Source organism: Girardinichthys multiradiatus, chromosome 9 (genome assembly GCF_021462225.1).
Source record: "Girardinichthys multiradiatus isolate DD_20200921_A chromosome 9, DD_fGirMul_XY1, whole genome shotgun sequence".
Classification (NCBI taxonomy): domain Eukaryota; kingdom Metazoa; phylum Chordata; class Actinopteri; order Cyprinodontiformes; family Goodeidae; genus Girardinichthys; species Girardinichthys multiradiatus.
In genome coordinates, this window is record NC_061802.1 from 18,954,978 (window position 1) to 18,980,510 (window position 25,533).

General features: G+C 38.7%; 1 protein-coding gene across 18 annotated transcripts in view; it reads left to right on the top strand.

Annotated features, from left to right (window-relative positions):
- Positions 1–25,533, top strand: part of ptprsa (protein tyrosine phosphatase receptor type Sa) — a 305,879-nt gene that overhangs the window by 132,172 nt on the left and 148,174 nt on the right. For all 18 annotated transcript variants that reach the window (XM_047374444.1, XM_047374455.1, XM_047374443.1 and 15 more), the window contains one exon: positions 7,082–7,316. In XM_047374444.1, coding sequence (XP_047230400.1) covers positions 7,220–7,316 — 97 coding nt within the window. In that variant the 5' untranslated portion in view covers positions 7,082–7,219. The remainder of the gene's footprint in view (positions 1–7,081; positions 7,317–25,533) is intronic.

Below are 25,533 nucleotides of genomic sequence, written 5' to 3' on the forward strand. Positions count from 1 at the left end.
ATGAAAAATATTATTTTAAGTATTTTCTCACAGTAGGGCTTTCTTCTTTCCAATAGGTTGTTAATAACATCTGCATCATATTACAAAAAGAATGGCAGAACAGTGTAGCTGGAACATAAAAAAGGCATTGGATAATTTACATAATAGTCTCGCAGTTCCATGCAAATTCATGTGATTTCCCACCAAACATCTGCAATCCAAATTTATTTTAGTATGCATGAGCTTTAGAGGAAAGAGGTACAAGAACAAGAGAGAGAAGAGGACAACTATATCAGGGTAAAAATAGTTTAGAGACAACAGTATAGTATAGTCTTTTGTAAATGGGTAACAATCTGATGCTGACACAAGACTTAGGAAGGTGTTGAGGGTGAGGATGTTGGTTGGTTTCATTGCTTACTAATAACTCAGAATCATTGCTGTTGTCATAGACTGGGTTTACTGCTTTATGTACTCACATATGCTGCTGTTCTACTTGTCGTCAAGATATCAGACACATCAACTTTGACAGAGATTCGAAAAGAAATACACACACACACACATTATATATATATATATATATATATATAATCTGACATTTTTGTGTGGCTTGTTCTGTTAAGGGTGGGAATTGATGAAAGGCTGTAAACCAGTTGTGGTAAAAGCTCTATGACTCAGGGGCTGACGCATAAAAAACATCATCTAATGTGAAAGACCGCATAGTGGGAGAAAGTAGCTAAAGGCTGAGCATAAATACCAGATGGGGTTTTAGGGACGGCCATAAAAAAGGTGGCATTTGCCAAGACGATGAAAATTAAACTTTCTTTTTTAATTTTGAAACAAAAAAACTGTTCTCGCACCGGATAAATATTGGGAGACATTGGGAGAAAACTTAAAGTTCGTCATGATTACCTATTTTCTCAGAGATGTTGCATGTTAAAAAGAAGAGATGAGACCCTGTCAGGTGAAGACAATGACTCAACACATAATCGTTATGCCACAATCAGACAATGCTCAGTGTCTTTATTCAATGGCTTAGAACCAATATCTGTTTCAGCTAATATTAAAAACTAAGTTTCTATTAGAACACTTTTTTACCTATCATGTAATAATATAGACAATCATCTATTTGTATATATAAGGAGGTTTCCAAAGTGGTGCTTGAAATTTCTTAGTATTTTATTGATATAAAATAACTACATCTAATGTCAACAACTAATGTCATCCATAGATCATAAAAAGCTACCTGGAACCTATGTTTTAGTAGTAGGGCTTGAAAGGATCCCAAAACAGCACCTTCAGGAATTAGTCAGTTAATGAAAAAAAAAACAAATTCACAAAGTCTAAATAGTTGTGGGCTAGACGAAAACCTGTAAATATTATTCCTTTTGAAAGTGCAGATATCACATTCTTAGGTTTATTAATCACGCTGTGCAGAACTGTGCTCTTTTTGACCTTGTGTGAGAAATGAACCTCCTTTTCATCTCATAAAAGGAATTTTTAATGCAGGTCCTCAAGTGAGTAAAATTTTCTCAGTGTGAATGCCTGCACATTTTTCATGTGTGCTTGTTTATAACAATCTTATTTTTGCACACTGAAGTGTGCATGAGTGGATGGAAACATCGAGTTGTATCGAGTCACATCATTTTTTTTTTTCCTGTCAAGTATGGGTTAAATATACGGAGCCCATATTATATCGCGCTTGTGAACGAGTCCTATGCAGTTCTATCCACTGCTTCTCCACTCATTTCATGCTTAGAGTGCAAATTTCCCATCTCTTCTTTCGCCTTTCTCAATCTCTGTAATCAAATGCATTAGTATCAATATTGCAGGAGGAAACGAGCTGAATTTAAAGCTTGACCATGTCAAAGTGAAAGTCCCTGATAGCTGGTGACTGCCATCACTCAGTGAAATTGTGGCTGTAATTACTGAAGCCTTGCATCGGGTTAATATCTAGAGTGGAAGACATTTTTCACACGGGCTTAAAGTTTCATACGCGAAATATATTCATGACCAATCAATCTAAACTTTAAAAAATTGCATTTGGTCACATTAATCTACAGCTGAAGAGTGAAGATTAATCTCCTTTTGTTTGCATGTTAAATGTGGTAAAATAAATGTAGCATTTTAAATACTTTAGCCTGAGGAATGTTTCCAACTTACATGCGTCTCAATGATTTGCCTCTGTAGCTGCAGTTTGATGGATTTATGCATAGAACATTTCCTAAAACTCCAGCTGGCCCTTAGTTTTTTCGTGTCAAAGACCGAAAGACGTATTGCAGTTGTCACCTGTTTTATGCATTTAATGGCTTTCTCTAATTGTGTGATGTAACGGTGTCCATTTTCAAGTTGCAGTGATATTTCATATGACACATTGATTGTTTTCTGCCATTACAAAGCGACATATCACCCTTGGATTCTCTACAAAATTAGCAAGTTGTCATCTAAGGGGTGTAAAAATCAGTAAAATTGATCATTAGCTGTTTGGCCGAGATAAATCTGGAAGCTGCTAACAGTTTATCTAGTGCTAATTGCTTACACTGCTCTACAACTTTCAACAGAAACTAGGAAACTATGCTAATAATTCCAGAGCTGCCATACCTCCACCGGCTTCATGTCAGTTTCAGAATTGATGTTTATTTTTAGGTTTAGAGATTCTTAATGGTCTGACCCCGTCTTATCAGATCTTTTATGCCATAAACAGCTACAGAGCATACAATTCAGACAACCAGATGCTTTTAGATGTTCCAAGATGAAAATGAAAAAGTCAAGGTGATCACCTCTATTTTTATGGAAGGGTTTGCCTTTCTATATAACTGCCCAGAGTTTGAAGACTTTTAGAGTGCTTTTAATGACTCATTTTACTCTGTAGCTTTTAGTTTGGCTGGAGCTTGACATCTTAATTTTTATTTTATATGTATTTTATATTTATTTTTCTTTCTATTCAATTTTATTGTAAATATTTTTACTCCATTGTTAGCTCTATTCATTCCTTTTTATGTCTAATATTGTGGTTTTAAAAAGTAGTTTTTTATTGCTCTTGGTTGTGTTTAATCATTGCTGTGTTTGCTCTTTGGTGCACGTTTTGCTTGTTTAAATTGAAACATTCTAAATATTTACATTGAAATACATATGCATATTTAAAAAACATGTCCATATATGTAACAGTCAATATAATATATTACCATCATTAATGTTTTCCCGATGTATCAGAAAATTATTAGTTATACTTAGGAGTAACTAAATGAAATGGAAGTTTCATTTTGCTTTTGGCAGGTTTTTATCTTGCAAAGATATATATGTGCAAGCACTGATCTTTTCCAACCTACAATATCTCTGTTCTCTGCCTTCTTTTTACATTTCAGAAAAAGAAGGCATCTTAAAGCATTGTGCTCCAAGTAGGGTTAAACTGCTGCCCACACATGGCCTTAGGTTATGTATGGTAAGGCTGCTAAACAACAATGGTTAGTGTAATTGTGTTGCACAGTTTATATAAAAACCACAGGTGAGGATGGCCATGCCCTGAGGGGGAAGCTATAAATCATAACCATGGCATCTTGTGAGCAAAGATGTAGTAATTCCCTACCGGCATTCACGATTCCCTCTACCTACAGCAGTGTTTACAGGCAGAACAATAGGGGCATCATTCGTAAGACCCGTAGACAATTTGATACTCCCGTATTCTCTTTATGAATGTTTCAGTGTTAACCTTCAGTGACATCACCTGCTCTCCAGGCCAAGAAAATGAAACGCAACACACAAAAAAGAGCCTACACATGTTGGTCGTGTGTGCAGTATTGTTTGAAAGATGAGCAGAGCTACTGAATAACACCCACTCCTTGTTGGCATGATTTTGCCTTAAAAGATCTATTGTTGTTTATTTTTCTCGGCTTTGCAGTTTTAAGAGTGTGCCCGATGTCATGCGTTCTCAAATAGCTTCGCTTAAATTGCATGTGTGAAAAGAGAGTGCACAGAGGTGAATAGAGTTTCTGCCCTGTGTGCTTGTGGTTTTATCTTCAGTGTGCCTGCAGCTGTATGTGTCTGCTGTGTGTTTGTGCCAGTTAAAGAAAGACAGGGCCAGACATTGTGAAGGAGGGCGGGGCACTTTTATGCTTGCTGTCTGAGGTGCTTGGTTGCACTGTAATTAGGTGTGGTTTTCTACCGCTTGGAAGATCATAATCCAAAACAAAGCCCTGGAAAACAGCAACAATAATCTAATAAACCTTTTGTCCAGTTACAAACTTAATACCTCTGACAAATAATCATTTTATCCTTTAAAAAGGTAAAATCTGACCCTGTACAGTCATATTCATTAAATTAAAATGTACTTACGATGAGGCTCGTTTGTCAGGTTAAAAAGTCTTTTTGAAAATAACAAACTTTTTTTATTGGTCTGATGTAATATTCTAATCTTAAATGTCATGTTTTCATTAGCTGTAAGCAGAAAATCATAATAATTAACATAAATAAAGACTAAAGCATCGGTCTGTGTGTAATTCATCTGTATAATACAATTCACTTTTTGAATTGAGCTACTGCAATAAATGGACTGAATTTATTGCATATGATTGTATGTAATTTCTTCAGATATTTTCTGATCAGAGATTTTTGGCTGATTTCCGCTCTCTGTTTTTTTAAGAGCTTTGACTGTCATGAGCCGCACCTGTGTGCGTTTCGTTAATAGCACCCACATGTTTCCATGTAGTTCTTTTCACCTCAGCGTATTTAAGTTCATTGTTGGGTTGTCAGTTGTCGTGGCCGTTGCTGTCTCCCTGGTTTCATGTTTCAACCATGTCTGTAAGTTAATCATTTATTCTATTAAATATATTTATGCACCATGCGCCTGCCAATGTCCTGTTGCAGCTATGGTGCTGCTCAACCGCATACCGTGACATTGACGCGCTAATGATGATTTTTTATTTTATTTTGTGGGGCACTACTGCCCTTTATTTTGTAAGTTGACCGACAGGAAAATGGGGTGGAGAGAGAGAGGAAAAGACATGCAGCAATGGTCAGGGGCCGAGACTTGAGCCTGTGATGGCTGCATCGAGGACTGTAGCCTCTATACATGGGACATGCCCATACTGATACTGATTTTAAACAATTCTGATTTGTCAGAAAGAACTATAATAAAAAGTATTTGAATATTTATTTCCAGCCTTCCTGGCAAGATCAATCATTTATATTAGAAGCGGAAATGAGGCCATTCTTTGGTTGTGAGAGGAGTCTTTCAAAAATTGGGTTTTACTTTTAAGGAGGACAAAGAAAACTACTTAGAGTTAGCATTTTAATCTTTCTAAACATTTTATATTAGCAAGTAGTGCAGTTATCATACTTAGAATGATTGACTGTAAACAGCACCATTGTCTTTTCATGATGACTTTTTTGCAGCTTAAATAGACTAAAGCTTAACTAAACGAAGACATGTCTCAGCATGTCATACAAAATTCCTTTGCAAAAAATGTCCTTTTCAACTGATTCTTACACATTTTGTGCTTCTTATTTTATTTTGAACTTACTGACACTGAAAATGGCTAACTTTGAGTTTTCTCCTCCAGCAATAACATCCGTACTGAAGAGTGTTGAGGTTAATGTGACACAATAGTGATTAGGTTTGGTGCATTTATGGGCTGGTAGAAAATCCTATTTTCGAGTTTCCAGTCGGTGGCTGTTCACCACTTTATAAGACGTGGTTTAATGTGGACCTATGGGTCACTGTATTGTATTAATTATGTTTGCCTTAGGTTTAGTTTGTGTTCTACAATCTAACAGGTTTTTTTCTTGCCTGCCTTTGATGCTGATTGTCTATGACCAAACCATATAAATCATTATTTAAGTGCTTTCATTGCACAGCTCAACCACTGACACTCTTGTTTTAACCCACAATGTGAGACAAGTGAAGTGCAATCAAAGAAAATATGAAATATGAAAAAAAAAAACTCTTTCAAATATCAAAAGTTTCAACCTACATTAGGTTAGAGTTGTATAAATTGTACAGCACCTTGGTATACTAAACCTCTGTATGCAAATAAATATTCTCCTTTCTGGAGATTTAGCCTCACTTCTTATTGAGTCACAGCTGAGACGTACCATCCCTCAAGCTTGGAGGAATTTATTTTCTTTCTTTGTGGCTCAAATGCTGGGACAGACTTTCATTCATTTATAATTTAAGGGGTTTGTGTAACTGAATGGTGGCTCTGTACTGCGTCAGCCATATCGATGAGAGAACTCAACTATGGTGTGTTTTGATCTCGATTCTCATTTACATTGGAGGATTAACAGCGTTTTGACCAAAGTAGAAATACCTTGTTTGGAATATTATCGGATGCCTGTGTAATTGGATAAGCACATACTGACAGGATCAAGTGATTAAAAGACAGGACAATGATTGGCCTGCTGATAAAGAGATATGAGGAGATGCTTGTCAGAAAATGCAATGGGTAAAGGTTTGTGCGATGTATCACTTTTGCTTGTGGTTGTGTCATTGCCATCATTTGACGTACGACCAATTATCTGTCAGCAGCATTGAAGGGTTGTGAACAGTGTTGCACATTGTTACATTCTGTGTGTTTATCAAAGTCACAGGCCATTTTTGGCATGGACAAAGTCGGTATTTTTAACTCAGAAGGCCTCAGGCTAATAGTCTTCAGATGTTCCAGAATAATGCATACACTCAAGCAAATAGCCTTATCCATTTGGTCTTAAGTGTATATGATTTTCAGAGGTCTTAATATAATGCTCCTCCTGACATATTTTGATAGAAATACATTGAAGTTACTGTATGATAACACCATAGACAAAGAAGCTTTGAGGATTAGAGGCAAAATGTCTTTCGAAAGTGTAATCAATCACCTAGAATTACCGTTACTTAGATCATTTACTCAATTTAATTGTAATGTATGTCTGACAAATTTTGCCATGGACTCCTTTGATGCCTTTTTAAAAAGAGGCCAAAGAATAAAGGGCCACAAATTTGCTTCTGGAGGATTTGTAAAAAAGGTCACCACTAAAAATAGTTTATTTTTATTATGTGTTACCTGAAAGGCAGTTGGAATTGTATGTACATTTCATTTTTTTGAAAATATATTTCTGTGTCTCATTCCAGAGTGCCAAGCAATTCTGTGTGAAGACCCCAACCGTCCTTGCTCAGTCGGGGCCTCGGCTCCCTGGCCAGGTCATCGGTTCGTCCCACCCTGCCCCCCCACCCCCCAGTCCCCTCTTCCCCACCGTAGCAGCCGCCAAGATGGCCACCAGTGGTGCTTATCGTCTCTCCTTGCCACTGTTACTTCATGTGACCACTCTGCTGCTATCACTGCTACTCACCTGCTCTCAAGCCTTATGTAAGTATCAGATTCAGCTATTTTGCTGTTTGTGACTTCTTATCTTTTGCATATAATTCTCTTCTAGCACCTCAGTGGTCAGAAACATGAAGATTGAAGTAAATACAAGCCGAACTGTGAGATTATCTTCTAAAATCAGCTATTTTGAAACAAACATGAAGTTCTTTTTGTTTTTATGGCCAAAGCTAATTTATGTGTATGCATAAGGGCAGAATAGTGTAAACATTCTTTTAATCAGCTTTGTAATGTGCAAAAGTTACACTTTTAGTTCTTAATTCAACTATGCATGGATTTGGGGGTGACTGGCTCAATTGGAGGAGTAGTCAGCTTCTAATCCAAAGGTTGTGGGCTCTATTCCAGCTTCCTTCTACCACATGTCAATGTCACTTAACCCCAAGTTGCCTTCCCATCTGTGTATTAGTGTATGAATGTGTGAGTGTTTGTGAGAGCAATGGACAGAATGTAAGTCTTGTGCAAAGTGCTCTAAGTCGTTGGTATGACTAGAAAAGTGCTGTATGAATTCAGTCCATTTACCATGTAGAGGTTTTTTAACTCTGTAATCATGTTTTATGTCTTCTTCCCAACCGTATATTGAAAAAAGAAAGATATTAGTAATAGAAATGTGCTGCATAGGTACACAAATCATCAGAAGCCAATGACTCTGTAGGATTAGTGCAAAGAACTCTCCAAAGGTTAAAAAAACATAAATGTCTAGATGCAATTAAATTGATTTCTAAAGCATAGAGTGTTTTTTTAGAGTTCTTCAAGAGCCTCAAGTGTTGCATCCACCAGCTGTCTACTGGTGCCAGAAAATCTGATAATTTCCATTTGTTCTCTACGTGGTCGCATTACCAAAGTGTTTCACCAGTGTGCGAGCAGCGATTGTTATGCACAAATAAAATACCCAAAGAATTGCCAATGTATGCCGCTATTTGTGGCACAGTTAACTGAAAAGTAGATTGTAAAGCCAATGAAAAGAAATAAAATTGGGCAAATTAAAGTCTGCAGAATACTAAAGTAATGTTATACGTTTCATTTTCTATTTATTGTTGTTGCCCTTTCGTAATTTCCAGTTCACAATTTCAGTTCACCATTTAGTTCACGAATTAATTTAGTTACAAAAAAAGGCATGTTATTTGATGGGCATACTTCCCTACTGCACTTTTGGTTTTCATTGCCATTTTTCCACAAAGGACAAGATTGTGCAAGGTTGCTGTTCATTTTCATTGCTGCTCATTTTCATTTCATTTATGTATCTGGCCCATAGTGTGTATCCTGTCTCTGAGATACTTTAATAAAGTTTTATCAGTCATTTGATATTTTTTTTTTTTTAGGATCTTAGGTTTTAGTCATCCTCATAGATGATGGCTGATACTTATATTGGGATGTCAGTTCAGGATTGCAGTACGAGAACTTTATCATTGTTTGCCTCAGAAAAGAGAGGAACTGAACAAATACCAAACAAAGACAGCGTTTTTTAAACCTAAATACATGCAGAATGTTTATGTGCAGAACTAAGTGCACAACAAGCATGGTCTTATTAAACATATTCTAAACATCAAAACTGAATGTTTTCAAGTAGTTACATTGTTGCATAATCTATCTATCCACTGACTATACCTGGTTATACTACTTTATTCATTGAAAGAAATCCAACCAAATCTCTAGTCAGTTCTATACTTTCCACTTTTTTAGGTTTGAGATTATATTAAAACAAAATTAATATCAGAAATAACAAAAACGATTATGTTACTGCTGACAGAAACAAAAATATTATAAATTTTTATTTATCTTTCTTGATTGAAATGTACCGAACTACGGTAACCACGGTGATGCGTTCCCCGTTGTCCTCCTTTCAGACCGGGAAACTGCTCCACTCGGCGTCGTAGAGACAGCGTCTCTGCTGGGAAACTCTCTGGAAGCAAAGTTTACCTCTGTAGACCTCAGAGCGAAAGTCAAGCAACGCTTGTACCTTAATTACCCCGTTCATGAATGAATATATCCACGAACAGTAATTCATCCGTACTTAACTTGGTACATATGATCGGTGATCGTATGCCACTCTTGGAGTCAGTTGAAGAGTTATGTCTGTTTGCCAGCAAAGAGACATTAGCACGCATGTCTCTCCTGTCTAGTCCCGCAGGGGAGCAGTGTGGAAGAGATCGATTCCTTGGAAAGGGGGGGCTTTTACACAGACAGTGGCATCATGGGAAGTACCCCTTTCCCTGGCTGTGCCGGAAGTAGGTTAATGCAAGTAGGCAATTTATTTTGAAAGTTCCAGAAAAGTCTGTACCAGACTTCATGTTGTAATCCATGGCTGTGGGTCCCAACAGCAGTTTCTGTTTGTGTCAAGCCGGATGCTTGGATGCTTACCTTCATGAACTCTGGTTGGTACAAAATATCTGTTTCAATCAAGAATAACAGAAGATTACAAAGATGCTGTAGTATTATTCTTAGATGCTTCGCATTAGAATTTTCTCAGCAAACTATGTGACATTTATTGATGGTGCATCTCTAACTGTTCACTGATTTATCCTTCTGAAGTTCTCATGTAACAAGTGTGCATCAGTAGTCTCTTGTCCCATCCTGTCAACTCCTGCTTAGGATTTGTTCTGCACCATTTCCCTGTTAAGATGAGCTTAGAGCAGCTTTAAAGAGACAAAACAAAGATGAGGCTCCACAGAGAAATAGAAAAAGGTGCGGAGGTTCCTCTTGGGTTTCAGTGTTTGTAAATCCCACATGACTGCATGGACAAGTGCGCTGTTGAGTTTTATATTTATATAATTGGTGTCCATGTTTGTGTGTTTGCCTCTAAATGTAATTCATGTCTGTAGATGTAATTTGTGGGATAAATTGTTTTTCTAACCTTTTACGCTTCAGCTGTATTTTTCTTCATCTCAGTTTTGACATTCAGTTTTTTCTCAGGGGTTTATGATAACATGAGGACCCACTCGATTTTTTTTTTCATCATGTTCTGACAGAGATGTCTGCCTGTGATTGCCTGGCGGTTTGAGTGTCTGGCAGCATAATTGAAGAGTTTTTCTGTCCATATGGCTCAAGGAAATCTCAAATTACAGACATGCAGATGTCAAATAGATGTTTTTGATGTTTTGAAAGCTGCTAAACATATTTTCATTGAACTTTCAAACAGTAACCACATTTTTTTACCCACTCTGGCCATCTAAGCTCCCATTAATGTTTGTAAAATGTCTAAAAGCCTTTTTAATTTTTTTACCTGTGGATGCAATGCCTGCCCACTCTGTCCTATATTTGCATTTTTTTTTTCATCTTGTACTCTTATTTCAGGCATTACACACTCACATCGGTCTTATTATTGTCATCTCTTCTATGGGGCCATGCTGTTCTGCCACATGATTAGATGTTTGGAAATATATGCACAAATGCAAGGAGTTCCTTCCTTTGCTTGCTCGGATTCACTCCACAAACACAAATACAACCCCCACACACACTGGAGCACTTGTCCAATTGTGTTCACTCCCACTCGGTGGAGTGAAAGGATGCCACCGTTTTGCAGAAAAGCCTGTCTGAAAGCATGATGTCATTCCTTCCCCTCATGTCCCTCCCTCCCACTTTCCCTCTCTGACTCTCAATCTGCCCTCCATTCTTTTTTATTTACACTCATAAATCATAGTGAGAAGGAGACATTTTTAATCAAAAGAGAAAGAAATATAGCTCAATAAATCCTGCCTCCCCAACAATATTAATGCCTAGCCTGTGTTCAAGTCTATATTTATCTGCATGTTTGCATACATCTGTATTCAGGAGCACATGTGCATTCGTGTGTGTGTGTGTGTGTGTGTGTGTGTGTGTTTGTGTGTGTGTGTGTGTGTTTGTGTCTGCATGTGTGCAAATGCTGAAAGATACTTATGTGGACTGTCACCTCAGTTTTGTCAAGGGTTCACTGCAACATATTGATCGAGTTACAGACCTTTAATGTTGGTTGAGGTGCAGTTATAAAGCTAGATGGCAGTCTGATGCCTTGTTGTTACAAGTAAAGTCTCTGTTTAAATTGTATATTTTTGATCAGTGCGCACACATTCACTAGCCACTTTATTAGGTACACCTCCTAGTATGCAACTGGGCCCCCTTTTGTCTTTAGAACTGCCCTTATTCTTCATGACATAGATTTAGCAAGGTGCCAAAAAACTTACCGTATTTTCCGCACTATAAGGCGCACCTTCAATGAATGGCCTATTTTAGAACTTTTTTCATATATAGGGCGCACCGGATTATAAGGCGCATAGAATAGAAGCTACTGCAGTCAAACGTTTGACTGGGGTTGCGTTATACATCCACTAGATGGAGCTGTGCTAAAGAGAATGTCAACAAAACAGTCAGATAAGTCAGTCAGTCAAACTTTATTAATACACTACAAACCAGCGTTCTGATAACTCCATTCACTCTCATGGTAAGGTCTCCTCTACATAGAATTCTATTGAATAGAGCCAACCGCACGTTAGGAATGCATTGGAGTCTATGAAGTTGAAGTTGAAATCAAACGTTAGTTAAAACGTGAAAGGGAACTTTTCCCTGATTCAGTAAACACGTAAAAGAAACAGTTTGATGCACTAAATCAAACGTTAGTACATTCACAATATAGTAGCGTTAACTGTCGAATTATCTCGCTGCTGCTCTATTCCCATGTTTGACTGCGTAGCTGACAGCCTTGAGTTTGAACTCAGCATCGTAAGCGTGTCTCTTGAAAGGTGCAATTTTGGGGTCGTTATACACACACAAGTGGTGTTGGACTAGGAGTAAGCACAGTACAGGTGTTTACCGCTATTACTTCGGCGACACCCCTGACTACGGTAGCCGTAATGCTGCAAGCGGTGCGGCTTTGTAGTTTACCAGTCGTACTGAAACATTTTGACAGAGCGCCGTGTACAACCAGTATGGATCAACCAATTAACCAATTGATCCATATATAAGGCGCTCTGGATTACAAGGCGCACTGTCATTATTTGAGAAAATTAATGGTTTTTAAGTGCGCCTTATAGTGCAGAAAATACGGTACCTCTGAGATTTGGTCCATATTAAAATGACAGCATCACATAAGTAGGCAGTCATCCATGATGCAAACCATCCACTCCAACACGTCCCAATGTTACTCTAGTTTAAGAAACTAATTTAAATTATCTGAGCTTTGTGACATGGTGCATTTTCCTTCTGGAGCAGCCATCATACAACTGCCTGCACTTGTATAGCACTTTATCACACCAAGGACGCCAATGCACTTTACATTGCAATCAGTCATCCACCCATTCACAGTGGTAGACTACATTCTAGCCACAGCTCCCCTGGGACAGACTGACAGATGTGAGGCTACCATACAAGTGGTACCACCAGGCCCTCTGACCACCATCAGCAGGCAAGGTGATGAAGTGTCTAGACCAGGGACATAACTGAGATGAGCAGAGCGGGGGTTCAAACCGGCAACCCACCGCTTACAAGGCAAACCCCTACCATCTGAGCCACCATCAACAGTTTGGCAAGAATGCTTAGATGATTCTAATAAGCCCAAAGCTTGCCAAAAAATGTGACTCATACAATTGCACCACCAGCAACAGCCTGAGCTGCTAAAACAAGGCAAGATGGAGTCATGCTCTCATGGTTTGTTCACCAATTTCTAACCTCAACATGTGAATGTAGCAAATAATGATTGACTATGCAATATTTTGCCAGTTGTCAGAATTTCATGAACCTATGTGAATTCTAGCGTCAGTTTTCTGTTTTTAGCTGACAGGAATGGCACCCTGTATGGTCTTCCGGTGCAGTCTTCTGCTCATTCTCCACTGATCTCTGAGTTCCACAAGACATATTGATGAACATAACTGGCACTCACTGGGAAATTTGTCTTTTTCAGACCATTCTCTGTAAACACAAGAGATGGTTGGTGTATGACAGTCCCAGTAGATCAGCACTTTGTGAAATACATAAAACAGCCCGTCTTGCACCAACAACCATGCCACACTCAAAGCCACTTAAATTTCCCTTTCTTCCCACTTCTTACAGCTAAATACATTAGGTAGCTATACTGTATAATAACTCATGCAATAACCTCTGTATTTGCAAATACCTGCAATCATTGTCCCTTTAACACAATCAAAATCGCTTCCACTATTTATTGTACCCAAGTTGTTTTATTGAATTTTATTCTATCATCACTACATGTTTTTGCACATTTACCTTGTTCTTCTTTGATTGCACATTTCCTAACTATCTGCACCCTACTTGTGTGCTACTAAGAGCTGCTGTAACAAGTGAATTTCTCCATTGTGAGAAACTTCTTAAATCTTATCTTATCTTATCTTATCTTATCTTATCTTATCTTATCTTATCTTAGCTGCCATGTGTTTGGTTGATTTGTTATTTGGGAATCAGTAGTAGAGGTATAACTGATAACGTAGCAGGTGTTTGTAAAAAGATTTTTTTTTAATTATTTTTAGCTCACATGCATTTTTAGTTTCGAGAATCCATGCATTGCTGTTGATAATAATCAATTATTTTGATATATGTTTAAAGATAGCAATACATGGTATGGCACGTCTATAATTCCTGGATTGTTCATTTAATGCTTCGTTGCTTATGTAAATGTTTTCTTTCTGTGGAAAATATGTTTCTTTTTGAGGTTTTGAGTTATGTGTAATAGTTTAGCATAACTATAATGACTTATCTTCATAATTCATTAATTACATAATTAATTCATTACAGTATACACGGTTTGGAGACTGTGTTGGATAAGTGTGTGAAAAGTTAATGTTTCTTCATATGCTGGTTTAAAGCAGTTCCAGACATCACATAGGTAGTTGTTGTATTATAAATTATAATATAAATTATAATTAGTTATTTTCCCCAGAATTGTAATGAGAAAGTTGCTGTACAAGTGGATGTAAAGGCTTAAAAAAAGATGCTGTTTCATCTTGTGTGTTCCCTTCAGGGGCTTCTTTGAGGTTTGTTTTCTCTCCATTTTCTCTGTCTTGTCATTTGTTTTGATCTGGGCTACAACACCTTTGACAACATGAGATGTCCTCTTCATTTAATGAGCCAATAAGTGTCAATTGCCTCAAGTGAGTATTTTAAATGTAACAAAATTGTTCCCATATTACCTCTCCAGGAACTCTTTATATTGATATCAGAGACACACTTTTAAGTTTAATTTCCGTCTTCTCTATGTATTTTTTTTCCAATGGGTTGTAGGATATTTAATGTCATTGCCTTTTTTTATTAGCCTTGAACAGTGGTTTCAGTGGGACCAATTTGTGCATTTTGCAAGAGTGTCACTCTTTATAGAAAGGCAGCATCACTGTGCCAGTATTGTGATTGGACAAAGTTTTTCACCTCTGGGTACCATCACATAAGAAGTTGGTGAAAGTTTCTCCCTCTTTTTTGCAAATCCCTTTGTGGTCTACTAAATCTAATCTGTTTGCTTTGGTGCAGTCAACATAGTTGGAATACTGAACATTTTCCCTGATGTTTTTCTTTCTAACTTCAAAACCAAATGCTGTGTAAATGCTTTTTCGCTATTTGATTATTTTTTGTAGAAAGCTCTGTATAATTAAGCCCCGTGTCTCTGCTTTCTTGTTAACTCCACATTTACCTTGTCATTAAAAACCAATGCTTCATTGAATCTAGTATTTTTTTCATAGATTAAATACTAATTCCTGCCTATAAAAACATTTTGAAAAGTGTTAATCTACCTTTATTATGATAATGAGAAAACAAACAAAATAATTTAAAAAAATCTTGAAATTTAAGTTGGAATTATACTTTCTCTCGGCATGTCAATAATAATTTGATAAAGGGAAAGTAAAGTTTAATTGCAGGAAACAGGCTTCACAGTCTAGGTAGTTTTATTCACATCACAGCTCTCCCATGAGCAAATTCCAATTAATTCTTCTTTATAATATTATAATTAGAAAATAAACCATTTCATTAAGTATAAGGCTTGCAAAGTGAAACAGAGATGCACAGGAAAGGAATCTGACCTATGCCCTGTGGAATAAGTCTGCAGATGGCTTTAGACGGCCTTCTTTATACTTTTATTTAACCCAACATTTTCCTATGAGCATTTAGTGAGTCATTTTCCAAAAATTCTATTTGTTTTCTAGGATAGTATATCTAATTAAGGAAAGTGGTTTGACTAAATAGTTTCCCTTCTTCTCTGATTGGAGTAAAAAAGGAAGAACATTTTCAAATCTTTACCTGAAGTCCATTTTTTATTGTGTTCTTTTTCCTTGTTCAAGTTTTGCCTTGCTAACCCTAACCCTTGCCTTGTTTGAAGTGACTCTCAGTGAAAACCTCCAAACAAGACAAAGCAAGACGGGCTTAGAGTCGAAGCTTGTTCCATAGTGATGGTGCTTGTCCAGGCAGCCTTTGAGAATTGGTCCTGATTGATGGAGCTTGGTTGTTTAGGCCCAGAGGGTGTGTGTGTGTCTGTGTGTAGAGGTCTAATTATGCGTTCACTTGAATGCACATTTGGCTTGATCAATCTGTCTGTCCTTCTGCTCATCTGTCTTTTCCTGCATTCCTCCAAACCTCTAAAGTGTGTACGCAAACTGAAAAAGGACTGTTTTTTTCATGTCTTGGACTAATGGATATTTGTCTTTTTGCATAGCTCTACCATTTTAAAATAGAACTGTAGGAATCAGTATAAAAAAATTTCAAAAATGTGTGAATGAGGGAATTTCTAATTAAAATTCACACATTCAGATATACATTATTAATGACATTGCTGTCAAAAAGCAAAAAAAAAAAAAAGTTTACCATTTGAATTTAACACTACATTTTTTATCCTATGGTCACTTTCAAAGCACTAAGTGGTTGACACTCCGATCTAATACAACTCTGGTAAATTGGAGATAATGTCTATACTGGTATTTTAGTAATGTCAGCTTTATAACGACCTGACCACATTGCACAAATGCAGAAGACAGCCACATCCTGTTCTTCATGAAGTAGCTGAAGTTTGTTTAAAAATTCTAAGTTTACCATAATCATTCACTCATATTTAGATTGTTTAATGTTGCCACAGTTGAGCTGTCTGCACTTCCAATTTGGCAAACATTTCACCACTTATGAATGCACTCATTTCACACTGTCAGTGCAGTTGGGCTGTAACAACACACACTGTTGTTGGGACCTCTTGCCGGGTGAGTTTGTCCCATCTTGGTGTGGAGTCGGGGGTTCCTTTGTGGGCGCGGTGCTCGGTGGTCTCTGTGGTGGGGTGCAGGATGTGGCAGGGTGCTTGGAGCTGTGGGAGCTGTGGGCCTTGCGCTGTGTGGGTGCAGTTTCATTGGCTTTTCGGGGATGGAGCTCACCTGTGGGGGTATGCCCCTTTGGGGAGGGGATTCATGGTGTTTGGGTTCGGAAGCATGCGTTCAATATCTGTATTCTGGTTGGGGTTGGCCCTGTGGGGAAATTAATGTTGGGGTTCATTGGGTACAGGGGCTCATGGGGATTAGGATCTGAATTCATTGGGGGATTGGGACTGTTTCATCCTGTGGCGGCTCTTTTTGGCAGGATAGTTTGGACCATGTAGACCCCTCTTTTGTACATGGCCCCCTCTCCTGATGAGGATGAGGACGTTGGGGACTGGGGTCAGGGTGTGGGGTTGGGGTCACTGAGGTTCAGGCACCAGACCAGGCTAACCCCGTCCAGGTTCAAGTCCTGGGGCGGTCTGGCTGTCTCCAGACCTGGAGGGAAGGGGACCACCTACTGGGTCCTGGGATTGGTTGCCCCTATGGGGTATCGGCACCTGGACCTGGAAGTATAGAGTATGTATGGGAGTGTGAGTGAGTGTACAACATCCATTGTTGTTTGTCTTTACGTTGAGTGCGTGTGTGTGAGTGTTTTTATGTGTCAGGTTGGGTCTTGGACTGCTCTGTCTCCTGGATCAGTTCAGGCCCCCCATCAAGTGTGGGGCCTGTTTCCTCCCGGCCACACTACCTGCCGGTGGTTGGTGTCTCTGCCCGCTGGTGTGGTTCTCGGTGCCCAGGGGCTGGGTGCTTTGGTGTGTGTCGGCTCACTCCTGCTGGCTGCTTGATGGGGCCTGGACCCCTAGGTTCTGTCAGGCCTCTGCTTGTCTGCTTGGGGAGTGATATGTTCCGGGGTGTCGTGTCTCTGGGACATGGCTGAATCTGCTCAGGCGTAGAAGGCTGCCGGCCGGGCCTGTGGGCTCGTTGCTGCCACCCAGCAGCCACAGTGCAGAAGCACTGTGGCTGCTGGGTGGTTCCCCTGGGACTCCGCAACGCCCGATGCTGTTCTCTGGGGGAGGGGACCAGCACCCCTGTCCCAGGTCCAGTGGTGCAGGTCTGTGGCTCCTTACACTCGCTATTGTCGCTATTTTTATGAAGAAATCTTGTATACACAAGCTCACTCAGACCCACAGGTGTTAACAGATACACAAATGCTCTATATTGAGCCGCATTTACCACTAAATACATCTTGCATTCATAAGCACCATGCATTTTTGGTAAAAAAAGCTGTTAATATGAAGGTGTATTCTTTTCATCCTTCTTTCTCTCCTCCATTCTTTTCTGTCTCTCCTCCTTTTTCCTTATTGCCCCACATCTCTCTTTTGTGCTTCTTATTTTTTTCCTTTTCGTTTCTGTCTCTGTGTCCGTAACAACTGAAATAATCCCAAAGCAGTTTTTAATGAAGTTTCTTTTATAAATATCAAGCAGAGCTTTAAAGCGTTAGCTGTAATGCTCCACTTATGAAAGTAAAGCTGTTGGGCTTTTTCTTGGCACTTAGACAACAATTCTGAACGCTACTCTGCCAGACACAACACAGTTTAAAAAAATAAAAACAACAAACACAAATCACGTGTTGGTATGAACATTAGAGAGAAACTTATTATTTTACCAGTGAACAATGTTAAAAACTGATATTTATGTTTTTATTTTATGCTTATTATCTTTTTCTTTGTTTTCATATTACTTTTTTATATAGTCGTTTATTATATCCATTTGCTTTGAACATTTATGCTGCTTTCTGAGGTTTTCAATTTTTATGAATGTCAGTGAGTTGTCCAAAAATGTCCATCAAATGCCTTTTGGCAGAAATTTGCCTGGCATAAAATAATAGGAAGACCTGACTTCAATAACATTAATCGAAATAACATGCAAAAATATGTGATGCTTCTAGTATTTAAGTATAAGCAGTGCATGTGTCACATTTCTGTGGTAGAGAAACTTTATAACTTGATAAAACTCTAAAAATAAAGATAAAGGAGGGTCCTTTAAGAACATGTGACAGTAAGTATTGAAATATGTGGAAAAATTATGCAATTTCTATAATTGTTAATAATAATTAATTAGTAGCTGATAATTTTAGGAATAATATTTCAGAAAAAACTCAAACAAAAAAAGTAATAAAAAAGTTTTAAGTTAATTTGAATGTGCATCGTCAGCAATTAATAACTTTTTGGGGGGATTCAAGTTACCAAATAAGATGGAGTTGTTTTTTTTATTAGATCACACTTCTGATATTGCCAGATGTTCTTTTCAGATGTTACTGGCAAATGTGCTGTGAACAATACCTATTTCTAGCAAGATGGATAACAAGTCCTCTTTACCAGTTCTCTTCCTTTCCCCGCAAATCACTGAATGGCTCTCCATCATTTTGTCTCCCACTTTGCTAATTCAGTGGATAATGGCTCCTATTTATGAGTAGAGAACCCTTTTCTGCCAATTATGGTATTAGTCATAAAGCCACTCCCCACCTCCTCTTACAGCCCCCCTCCCAATCAAACAACAACAGCAAAGTACTGTAAATGGAGGCATCTCTTATTCACATTCCCACCTCCCACTCTCCACCACGTTAAAATCGCAGTGCCAGTGTGTTCTGTGTTATCGGGTCCAGCGGAGGTAGCGGCCAGTAGCAGGTGGTTGCTGTATTAGCTAAACAAGCGTCTGTGTGCACAGTGTGAGTGCGCCCCCTCCCCTCTTTCTGAGCAGCCCAATGTGCGGTGATCAGTTCTATTCTTGGGGAGGTGTGAAGATACCAGTGCCCCATTGCTGGTTGTTTTAGCTGAGTCCGTGTCCCCCTGCCAGCCTGATAAAGACTGGACTCTGTGTGCTTATCTGGGAAAAGCTTAAGGAACAGAGGGAGACATTAAAAGGGACAGTCCACTGCATGAGGAATGTCCTTTCAATGTCACATCTGTGAACATAATGCATGCTTGCTTACCTTTTCTTATTTATAAACGTATTTTAAGACATGCTACAATAAATAGAAAGAAGCATTTAAACAAATGGCACAGACAAAGAATCCTATCATTTCTTGGCTTTTTTTAAGCTTGAATACTCCAGCTCCAGATCACACCAAAGGATGTTGCACAGAGCACAAAGTCTTGTCACCATCACATCGTGCCACTCCAGGTGTAAAACCTCCTCACTGCCTACAGGCCTCACCAGAGAATAGAGCAACAGAGTTTAAACAAATTTACGCCATGAAGGCAATCTCTTAAAGAGTCTGTTTCAATCCAAATGCAAACCTGTCATTCTTTTCAAGTAGACTGTTTCTTTTCATGCCTAACCAATGCAAAGCATGACAGGTTTCTTTGTTACCAGCCTGTGAGTCTGTTCTGCTTTGCTGTAATGTAACGGATTGCAACCTCTTTCCAGCTGAATTGTAAATATGTGGTCCAAATACGAAACCAGTGCAAACTATCGTCGACTTAATATAAATGAAACAGGTGGTTTTTGCTAAATCATTACAAGACATACGCTACCGGTAAAAAGTTTTAGATACACTTTCTTCCTTAATGCGTTTCTTTATTTTTAGGACTATTTACATTGTAGATTCTCACCAAAGGCAACAAAACTATGAATGAACACACATGGAATTATATAGTAAACAGTGTGTGAAAGAACTCTAAACATTTTTAGATTTTTGATTCTTCAAAATAATCACCCTTTCCTTTGATTACTGCTTTGCTCTCTTGCCGTTCTCTCCATAAGCTTCATGAGATGGTCACCTGAAATGGTTTTCCAGAGTCTTAAAATAACTTCCCAGATGGTCATTGAGAGGCAGCCAAAGGCTAATATTTCAGTCACCACACCAAAGGGCAGCTATACTTTAAGAAATCTAAAATAAAAACCATATATAAAGTTTTTCGTTTGCCTCATAATTCCATAAGTGTTGATGTGGAATAAGTGCATTCATTTGTTTTGATGCCTTCAGTGAGAATCTATGTACAATCAAAATAGTCAGAAACATAAAAATAACCATTAAATAAGAAAGTGGTTCTAAAACACTTGATGTATGTTGATGTACTTGGGAGTATTAATGAAGAATTTGTATTTAGGTAGTGTTTTACTTTGCAGTTGTGTTTTCTGCACTGGCACAGTTTAATTAGAGGGTTTTGACATTATAAACGGGAAAAACATTTCAAATACAGATTCAAAACTACAATTCAAGTGAATTTTTTCCTAAGCTAAGAGTTTAGTTGAATCTCAGTAAATATAGGAGTAAGTCACGGTGCAAGTTCCACGGGATGAAGTTTTAACACTGATGTTGCAATTTGAATTATAGCTTCTAATTTGTCCATTGGAAAAGAAGCTGATGCACTGATGGGAGAGTTGTACTAAAACATTTTAATCAGGCGCTAATGTCATACCTACAACTTGTCAACAGATATAAAACAGTGAAGATCCAAACATTTTACTAATCAGAGTTATATATTATCCATGATTATTCCGTACAGACATAATTTTGAAATATTTTTTTATTAATATGTTTTTCTCTCTATGTAATTCTTCTCAAGAAAACAGTTGACAGAGTCTGTTATTTACCTGTAGCCTCATTGGTATTAACAAAGCAGCTGGTGATTCCAGGATGTGGCACATCTGTTTTTCTGTCAGTTTTGCCACAGAATATTTTGTAGGTGACCTCTGACTACAAAGATGAATGTAAGGTTCCTGCCCTAACAACTGTTGGAATATACGTGATTCACTCTGATGCATAAAGATGACAGAGATTATGTATTTTATGTAAAAAAGACAACATTTTTTGGAATTTGGAAAATTATATGACTTGAGTTTACTGAATTTGCATGCATGAGACTTGAAATGTAAAATCCTACCAAATGTTGCAGCCAAAACGTCTGTCACTATTGCAATATTGCACACATTAATATTACAGTATTGACTGCAATTCAAGATATTGTGCACCTCTATCCCAAATTCTAATTTACCCCTTAAAAAAAGTAAATATTTTTCTTCAGCGATTCAAGATTTTATTGTCATGTACAAGTAAGAATGCATCTTTACTGCAATATAATTATTTGCCTAAGTCTTCTCAGTAATGCTCAATATGATATGGTATTATAAGCAATACTAAAAGAAATGAAGCCTAAAAAGAATTTTTATTATATTATTTTTCATGTGCTAGTCCCTCCATGCAGTTTTCAGTTCTGGCAGGAGATTGAGTAAACAATAAAAGGTCACAGAGTTGAAATAATCAAGATGCAGGTGGCATAATCTTGTGGTTTTTCAACTGAATTTGCTATCTATATCTACAGGGGTTGGAAAATGAAACTGAAACACCTGGTTTTAGACCGCAATCATTTATTAGTATGGTGTAGGGCCTCCTTTTGCGGCGAATACAGCGTGAATTCGTCTTGGGAATGACATATACAAGTCCTGCACAGTAGTCAGAGGGATTTTAAGCCATTCTTGCAGGATATTGGCCAGGTCACTACGTGATACTGGTGGAGGAAAACGTTTCCTGACTCGCTCCTCCAAAACACCCCAAAGTGGCTCAATAATATTTAGATCTGGTGTCTGTGCAGGCCATGGGAGATGTTCAACTTCACTTTCATGCTCATCAAACCAATCTTTCACCAGTCTTGCTGTGTGTATTGGTGCGTTGTCATCCTGATACACGGCACCGCCTTCAGGATACAATGTTTGAACCATTGGATGCACATGGTCCTCAAGAATGGTTCGGTAGTCCTTGGCAGTGACGCGCCCATCTAGCACAAGTATTGGGCCAAGGGAATGCCATGATATGGCAGCCCAAACCATCACTGATCCACCCCCATGCTTCACTCTGGGCATGCAACAGTCTGGGTGGTACGCTTCTTTGGGGCTTCTCCACACCATAACTCTCCCGGATGTGGGGAAAACAGTAAAGGTGGAGTCATCAGAGAACAATACATGTTTCACAATGTCCACAGCCCAAGATTTGCGCTCCTTGCACCATTGAAACCGATGTTTGGCATTGACATGAGTGACCAAAGGTTTGGCTATAGCAGCCCGGCCGTGTATATTGACCCTGTGGAGCTCCTGAAGGACAGTTCTGGTGGAAACAGGAGAGTTGAGGTTCACATTTAATTCTGCCGTGATTTGGGCAGCCGTGGTTTTATGTTTTTTGGATACAATCCGGGTTTGCACCTGAACATCCCTTTCAGACAGCTTCCTCTTGCGTCCACAGTTAATCCTGTTGGATGTGGTTCGTCCTTCTTGGTGGTATGCTGACATTACCCTGGATACCATGGCTCTTGATACATCACAAAAACTTGCTGTCTTGGTCACAGATGCGCCAGCAAGACGTGCACCAAGAATTTGTCCTCTTTTGAACTCTGGTATGTCACCCATAATGTTGTGTTCATTTCAATATTTTGAGCAAAACTGTGCTCTTACCCTGCTAATTGAACCTTCACACTCTGCTCTTACTGGTGCAATGTGCAATCAATGAAGACTGGCTACCAGGCTGGTCCAATTTAGCCATGAAACCTCCCACACTAAAATGACAGGTGTTTCAGTTTCATTGTCCAACCCCTGTATATCTATTAACATTACATGGCAGTATAAATGAAAAAAAAGCCTGAAAGCTTCACTGCATTTTATTTGTTCTTGATGTCACAACCTATCCAAAGCACCTATTGATATTTTGGGTTGGTCCAGGCCATCACTCATGACCGCAAAACATTTTAAGCACTTAAAATCCAGACATTGTTCAACCTTTCCCACCTTTCAATTAGGTGAGGTTAAAATTTCAGGAAAAAAAAGATCATGTTTAAAGTCGGCACTAACTGGCAGATGAGGCCCAGAGGCACATAGCTAAAAAGAACAGGAAAAAGGTTAAATATGCTCCTCAGAGTTCACACAGTCATGAACTATAAACCCCCTGTAGTAATTACAGTATAATTTTAATTCACAGACCCATAGCCAACTGAAGGGGTGCTTGATGGTAAGCACATAAAAACACACACAGGCTCTTTCAAAACACACAATAACATACAAAAGAAATATTCATTGTATTCTAAACTTTCCTCCCTCTCATTATCTTCTGTATTGAATTAGGCATCTTAAATGGTACTATTAAAAAACAAGCCAAAAATTTAAGTTTGCAGTCAATTTGGGGGAATAAAACCTGTATCACTTAAACACACTTAACGCTCTAAAAACTGCAACATAAATTGAGCATTCTACTGCTCGGGGCAGAGTGTTAAGATCCTTACCTTCAGATTCACTGATTATGTTTTAGTAGATCTTACAGTGGCATTTGACACTGTGCACCATAACACCTTAAAAAATCCATGATATGGTGGGAATATCTGATTGTCATTAAGAATAGTTCACATTCAGGTAAGATTAAGTCAGCTTTTCACCTGCAGTCCCACAGGACTTTGTGTCAGGACCAGTTTTCTACTGTCCTTTTTACACAGATTTTAAAATTAAAAACATTTTCTACCAAATACAGGTCCTTCTCAAAATATTAGCATATTGTGATAAAGTTCATTATTTTCCATAATGTAATGATGAAAATTTAACATTCATATATTTTAGATTCATTGCACACTAACTGAAATATTTCAGGCCTTTTATTGTCTTAATACGGATGATTTTGGCATACAGCTCATGAAAACCCAAAATTCCTATCTCACAAAATTAGCATATCATTAAAAGGGTCTCTAAACGATCTATGAACCTAATCATCTGAATCAACGAGTTAACTCTAAACACCTGCAAAAGATTCCTGAGGCCTTTAAAACTCCCAGCCTGGTTCATCACTCAAAACCCCAATCATGGGTAAGACTGCCGACCTGACTGCTGTCCAGAAGGCCACTATTGACACCCTCAAGCAAGAAGGTAAGACACAGAAAGAAATTTCTGAACGAATAGGCTGTTCCCAGAGTGCTGTATCAAGGCACCTCAGTGGGAAGTCTGTGGGAAGGAAAAAGTGTGGCAGAAAACGCTGCACAACGAGAAGAGGTGACCGGACCCTGAGGAAGATTGTGGAGAAGGGCCGATTCCAGACCTTGGGGGACCTGCGGAAGCAGTGGACTGAGTCTGGAGTAGAAACATTCAGAGCCACCGTGCACAGGAGTGTGCAGGAAATGGGCTACAGGTGCCGCATTCCCCAGGTCAAGCCACTTTTGAACCAGAAACAGTGGCAGAACCGCCTGATCTGGGCTACAGAGAAGCAGCACTGGACTGTTGCTCAGTGGTCCAAAGTACTTTTTTCGGATGCAAGCAAATTCTGCATGTCATTCGGAAATCAAGGTGCCAGAGTCTGGAGGAAGACTGGGGAGAAGGAAATGCCAAAATGCCAGAAGTCCAGTGTCAAGTACCCACAGTCAGTGATGGTCTGGGGTGCCGTGTCAGCTGCTGGTGTTGGTCCACTGTGTTTTATCAAGGGCAGGGTCAATGCAGCTAGCTATCAGGAGATTTTGGAGCACTTCATGCTTCCATCTGCTGAAAAGCTTTATGGAGATGAAGATTTCATTTTTCAGCACGACCTGGCACCTGCTCACAGTGCCAAAACCACTGGTAAATGGTTTACTGACCATGGTATCACTGTGCTCAATTGGCCTGCCAACTCTCCTGACCTGAACCCCATAGAGAATCTGTGGGATATTGTGAAGAGAACGTTGAGAGACTCAAGACCCAACACTCTGGATGAGCTAAAGGCCGCTATCGAAGCATCCTGGGCCTCCATAAGACCTCAGCAGTGCCACAGGCTGATTGCCTCCATGCCACGCCGCATTGAAGCAGTCATTTCTGCAAAAGGATTCCCGACCAAGTATTGAGTGCATAACTGTGCATGATTATTTGAAGGTTGACGTTTTTTGTATTTAAAACACTTTTCTTTTATTGGTCGGATGAAATATGCTAATTTTGTGAGATAGGAATTTTGGGTTTTCATGAGCTGTATGCCAAAATCATCCGTATTAAGACAATAAAAG